The sequence below is a fragment of the Quercus lobata genome, chromosome 1 (genome assembly GCF_001633185.2).
Source record: "Quercus lobata isolate SW786 chromosome 1, ValleyOak3.0 Primary Assembly, whole genome shotgun sequence".
NCBI lineage: Eukaryota > Viridiplantae > Streptophyta > Magnoliopsida > Fagales > Fagaceae > Quercus > Quercus lobata.
In genome coordinates this window covers 49631995-49638144 of record NC_044904.1, presented here as the reverse complement: position 1 = coordinate 49638144, position 6150 = coordinate 49631995, and the positions used below count along the sequence as shown (strand labels likewise).

The following is a 6150-nucleotide window of genomic DNA, read 5'->3' as shown; positions in this document are numbered from 1 at the left end:
TATTAATTGATAATAATAATAATAATATAATAGATGTACATGGCCTAACTCCTTTGAGGTAACCAATTAGACTCATAATTAAAAATTATAATAATCTACAATAAAATGCCCCAAACAATTTCACAATATTTCTAAATTAGTATATCAACTCAAATAAGAACAATATAATGCATTAGGACTTGGGCTTGAGCCATATCTGTAACATTTATTACTATAAATTTTTTTGGTAAAAAAAATTACATATGATACAATCATAAGTGAGACAAAAAATTAGAAGTATTTGATGAAGTAATTAAATTGAAATATTGTACTACCTTCCAGATAAGGATTCTGAGCATCTGTTGGTCACCACCATAGTTGGAAATAGGGCTGAGGGATCCACCCAACACAAGTTCCTTGTTAGTTTGAAAAAAGCCTGAGCACAGCATATTGTAGCAACAGGTGTTATTATTTGGAGAAGTCTGCAGGCATTATAAAAAACTCATTTCAAAAACCAGTAAAAAGAAACAATAAATACGCTGGTGCTAGCGGGGGAGTCAAAAACACTAAAATGGGCATAGCTATACATCCACAATAATAAGATTCAAATGTATATTTCATCAAATAACCCAAAAGAACAATCACTTTCACTTCTCACTAAAAAATAAATCAAACAAAACAAAAGGTAAAAGTTTCAGATTCATAGAACAAAACAGATATACGCATCATCAACATGTAAAAATAAGAGTTTATGAATAGAGAAAGAGAGAGAGATATACATGGCCAGAGCGTTTGAGGTGAGCGGCATAGGCCTTGACGAACTCGTGAGGTGACACATCTTTTACGGTTCTCGCTGCCTCCATTTTTTCTTCTTTCTTCTTTCTTCTTTCTTCTGGTGCTGCTGCTGCTTGTGCTCTTGCGGCGATGTGTTGTATGTGTGTGTGAGGGTTTGTGAAAAGAGAGTATATAAGATATGTTTCAGGAATTAGGGTTAACCAAGCGCATGACTCTTTAGGGTTTTGAGTTTGTTGGTGTTATAAAATAGGAGTCGGGTTTCACATTTTAGTTTGATGTTTCTTTTTCTTTTTTTAAATAAAATTTGAAAATATATTAGTGATGTGGAAAATATTTCTTTAGTATATATATAGAAATATAAAATCAAAATATATATATTTTTTAAAATAATGCTGACATGGAAAATTATGGTGCTAGCAAAAGCTTCGGTTTTATATATATATATATATATATAGATAATATAAATATATATATATTATATATGATACATTAGTGGCACGAAGAAAAAAAAATTGGGCAAAGAACGATTTGGATAGATTTGTTTAAAAGAAACAAAAGAGAAGCAAGGCCTAGGAGAGAGATAGACTCATTAATTTGGGGCAATGTAACACCTGAAAAAGAAAAAAAGAAAAAGAAAAGATTAAAAAAAAAGGGTATTTAAGTAAATTTCTTTGTGGGTCAATTTTTATAATTAATATTATTTAGGGAATTTTAAAAAATTAGGATGAAACCCTAGCTCTCTATATATAAGCTAATTAAGTTAGAGTATAACCATAGATATTTTGGAGGAGGACTTCTAAGTTTGTTCAAGTAATGAAAAATTGATGACACAATTGAGGTAAGAGTCTAAGAATTTTTTTTTTTTTTTTTTTTTTTTTTTTTTAGAATTAGAGCATATTTTATGTTGGTATTTTGGTCATAAGCGAAATTATCTATAAAAAAAAATAAAAATAAAAAAAAAAAAAAAAATAAAAATCCTATGGGTTTCACGACGTCGACGTAAATGTAAACAGAGAAGGGTTGGAATTAGGTGAAAAAATCCCTTTTTCACTGTACGTCTTTCTTCGTAATCTATATATATATATAAAACCGAAGCTTTTGAAGCTTCCACAATTTTCCACGTCAGCACAATATTTAAAATATTAAATAATAATTTTTTCAACATAATATTTAAATAATAAAATTAAAAACTCTTTTCACTCCGTTAAAAGACTCTATTCACTCAAAAACACCAGATACTTATCTTTAAATATATATATATATATATATATATTAAAAAAAAAAAAAAAAACCCAACAACAAAACCTAAAACAAAACCTGGCCGTCCCTACCCTATTCCAGAATCAGGAAAAAAGAAAAGAGCGAGAGAGAGAAGATGATGAAAACGTCAATGGCTTCCCTAAGGTCATTCTCCGCGAGGTTCGTGGTTGCTCCGCTGAGGTACGTTACGATCTTTGCTGTTTTCTCTGTAAATCTTTCACTCTAATTGTTTATTACTGTTAAATCTATCAATGTGTTATGAATTTTTCCCTGGAACTTCTTATCGGTGCTTAGAAAAACACATAATTATTCATGTAGGTAATTGCAACGTTTTAAAATTTTCTGTAGGGAGGTTCTTTTTATAATTCAAAATTGAATTTAAAGTCGTCTGTATATATTTTAAAAGAAATTTCCCCTTCTGAATTGTCTAGGGTTCTTCTTTCACCCTTATTAAAAAATAGATGACTTTATTGTTTTTGTTTTTTTCCCTTGGATTTTTTTTAAAATTTTTTTAATTTATTTGTTCCATTCTATCCCTGCCAGAAACAGTGCTAATTGATGGGTATACTATTGTGGAATTGCATCGTGTTTTGGTTTAGGACTCTATCACCACAAGTCAAACTCAAAACCCACACACACGATGCACAGGGCAAAGAGCAAAGGGCAGTGGACAATTGGGCCTGGATTTTTTAATTTGGAAATATTTCCTATTCTATTTTTTTTCTTTCTAATTGAAGCTCCTTTGGAATCGCAGTTCTCTCTAAATGGTGACAAGTTGAATTTATTGCTTTGGAACTGGGTTTAGTAATTTAATTTGGATGCTTTGGTCACAATAGATGGGTTTATTGTTTAGACTTATTGACAATTTTTTTCAAAGTAAAAATAGTTTTCTGTAACTAATCTTAATGAAATCCTGGGGATCAAATAAGTGTAGGATTGAATGTTGTGCTGATATTTGCTTTTCTTTTTTAATCTTATTTAGGTCTATTGTTCAGTTAAGGTTTGTCGGAACCGCAAGCAAAGAGAGATAGGCCGTATCACCGTAACCGGTAAAGTATTTGCTTTTTTTGTTTTGGTTTTATTGTGGTAGAACTCGAACAGTTTAGTGGGTTTTCAAACTCTGGCTTCTTCCTCTAGAGGTGGAAGATTCTTTCTTTAATTTTTGGTTATCTGTTTTCCCACATAACTTAGTTCCTAGATCCATACTAGAGCTTTCTACCTCCAGTTCCCTAAACTTTTAAATTCTAAGTTTGGAAAGATTCTCCCCCTTGCTAATTTTTTCAGGTTATTTTTTCAAGTCTTCTGGTATTGAAATTTATAATATAATTAAGCCTTTTAATCTCATCTCTTGAGACTATGCAATTATAAGCCACCATGAATTTATTTATCATTCTTAAATTTTAAACTATGCAATCTATAAATCAGATTGCTATGCAAGAAATATCATAAAAATGTATTGTAATCACACATTGTACAAAATAAAGCAACAAGCTTAACATAAAATTGTATTTTGTGGTAGTTTACCTTTGTAGTTCTAAAATATTCCTTGTCAGACCAAGAAGTTTCATCCATCACCTGACCCTTGGGCCAGCTGGGATTCATCAGCAAAGTAGCAATAGAGGACACAAAAACAACCCGCTTAACTTTTGCTTCAACACATGCTTTCAGTACATTAAGTGTGCCCTTTACAGCAGTTTCAATCAATTCCACCTTCACAAAGTATATTAAATGTGAAAGGAAAAAATTATGTATGTGCATTAATATATCAAATACATTAGGAAGTTGATATCCAGATAACTACACCAACACTACATTGCACACTTAATTGTGTATATACGTATATATGTATTTTATTAAGGAGGTCTCTTGATAGATTTTGAACTAATTGATGGAAAACTATTTATTTATAGGGAAAAAGAAATCACAGTTAGGTATTCTTACCTCAGGGTTTGTTACTGTCGTTGAAGGCACTGCTGGACTAGAAACATGGAATACTCCAATGCAACCTTCAACTGCTGAACGTATTGAGCTATAATCCAGTAAGTCTGCCTTGAACAGTCTCAGGTTTTTGGATGCATTCTCAAAGGAGCATATTTTGCATCTCCTGCACAGAATTTCCTCAACATTCAGTAAAATTATTTTGAAATGGCAAAACTCTAAAAAACTTTTTTGATACAAATTTGTTTTTTGAAAATTGGAAGTAGTAAATGGCATTTCCAGTATACTTGGTCAACCCATAGAAATAAATTCTTACTATGATTTGATAGTTCCTCACAATGAGTCCATTTGTTTTCATAGTATTTGATATGATTATATTTTATTTTACACAAAAAAAAAAAAAAAAAAAAAACCTTGAGTCTATTCTCCCATTGAAACTGATATTAGATTTTCTTTTTATTTTTTATTTGTGACTGATATTGAAATCCCAGTATCAATTCACTTAGGAAAACATACGCAACTAGGATATAGTCAATGACCCTATAGTTTATTGATTTCATACTTAATTCCATCTGCCTTGATACTTTAAATAAATTACCACTTATCTAAAAATTGTAAATTGTTAGAAACTAATAAATTTAATCATTCAATCAAAATTCTTAATTGCTCTTTCGGAAATCCTATTGCAAGGAGGGGGGAGAATATTGTCCAAAGAATGATGGAAAACTAGCAGTTTATTCACGTGATTTCAAATCAATATCTAATCTAATACTATATATGTTAAAACAGAAGCTAAGAGAAAGTAAGGACCTACAATCAAGGATGCTGGGAAAGGTAGAGATAGAGTTATTTTCTATATTTTGCTCCCATGTCTTGCTGCTTGCTTTGTTGTATATGTTCTTCCCATTGGTTGTGCAGGGTGAATAGGAAAAGGAGCTACCTTTGTTGGGTTTCTTGGTTCAATAAGAAAAAGGAGGAAGCTTTATACGTTTTTCGTCGTGCTTTCCTTGGGTTTCTTTGAGAGGTTGGTTTGACTGTTGTGGAGAGTTGTTGGTGGTCTTTTTGGGTTAGGAAAGGATTCTGTTTATGGAGTTATAGAGGGCTGGAACAGTGGTACTTTTTGTATTTGTTATGTTACTTTTTTTTCTTTTCTATCTCATTTGTCTATATTGAATTGTGCTTAAGAACAGCCAATGCTATTGCCCATTGTACCTAGATATATATATTACTTTGTTATATACTACAGAATATGAGTAGCAAGATAGAGTTATAAAAAATTGTCCCCTTTTGTAAAATATGTTACTATCTAATTTTATAAAGAACATTTTTCTACCATTGAGTTGGCTTATCAGACTTGGAATATATGTAGTTTGTTTTAAATCCAACCTACATATGTAAAGGGTTTGTGATGTTTCCTTCCTTAGAGGTATAGAGTATGGGTATGTACACTTTACATGAAACTGTAATTTGTCTTTACACAAATTTTACTATTAATAGAAAATTTCCTACTACGATTGTTTAAATATGAGCTATGAAAACAAGTTTGAGTAAAAAGTGAAGAAAAGGATTAATTTTTTTTTAATAATTTGATAATTCAAGAAGAGGGTGTTTGAACCTAACAAATATAACAATAATGTTATATAGATTTTGTAGATATTCTTTGTGCTTTCCCGTGCATCGCACGGGTTAGCGACTAGTATCTTTAATTCTGGTGCTTTGTTGGTTACGGAATTGCTTTGGGCGCATATTACTCTTTTGTGAATATTTATTATAATAAACAGTGGATTATTGGTTAGACCACCATTAGTGCAATAGCCTATTAGACTTTAGAGTCTATGAAGATAAGAGACAGAGGCTTTTTGTTAGAGATTGTACTCAGCTTTACAAAGTATTCAGTCCTTATGAATGCTTTAACTTTTTAGCCTAAATAATCGTGTGAGGGAAAAAAAAATTAAAGATCAAGAGAGGCTTTGAATGAACTAAAATTTTGTGCTTCGGGGAGAATCATCTGAATTTTTTTGAAAGTTGGATCAAAAAAAGTTTCCTTCACTAGGTGGTATAGGTTGATGGTAATTATGCACCCTATGCCACTTATTCTTTGGATAATGTGATTTCATATCATCTTTTGATATCTCATGGAAACTTTTCACTAGCAATTTTAGTTAGCATTGCTCCCTT

At 31.0% G+C, this 6150-nt stretch overlaps 1 protein-coding gene and 1 long non-coding RNA gene across 6 annotated transcripts; one reads left to right on the top strand and one right to left on the bottom strand.

The window, feature by feature from the left end:
• The first annotated feature begins 2000 nt into the window (after nucleotides 1–2000).
• Nucleotides 2001–5187, top strand: LOC115991624. 5 transcript variants are annotated; one of them, XR_004092255.1, is made up of 4 exons: nucleotides 2024–2214; nucleotides 3017–3083; nucleotides 3945–4806; nucleotides 4891–5187. It is a non-coding gene; the product is annotated as an uncharacterized LOC115991624 (long non-coding RNA). The 5 variants fall into 5 exon arrangements; XR_004092251.1 differs by having other exon boundaries at nucleotides 2041–2214; nucleotides 3945–4073; nucleotides 4762–5187; XR_004092256.1 differs by having other exon boundaries at nucleotides 2001–2214; nucleotides 2584–3083; nucleotides 3945–5187.
• LOC115991614 (cinnamoyl-CoA reductase 1-like) lies at nucleotides 3096–4268 on the bottom strand. The gene is made up of 2 exons (XM_031115435.1): nucleotides 3976–4268; nucleotides 3096–3744 (listed from the first exon to the last, which is right to left on the bottom strand). The coding sequence occupies exons 1-2, from the start codon at nucleotides 4246–4248 to the stop codon at nucleotides 3478–3480; spliced, it is 540 nt and encodes a 179-aa protein (XP_030971295.1). The 5' UTR covers nucleotides 4249–4268; the 3' UTR covers nucleotides 3096–3477.
• Nucleotides 5188–6150: the final 963 nt, after the last annotated feature.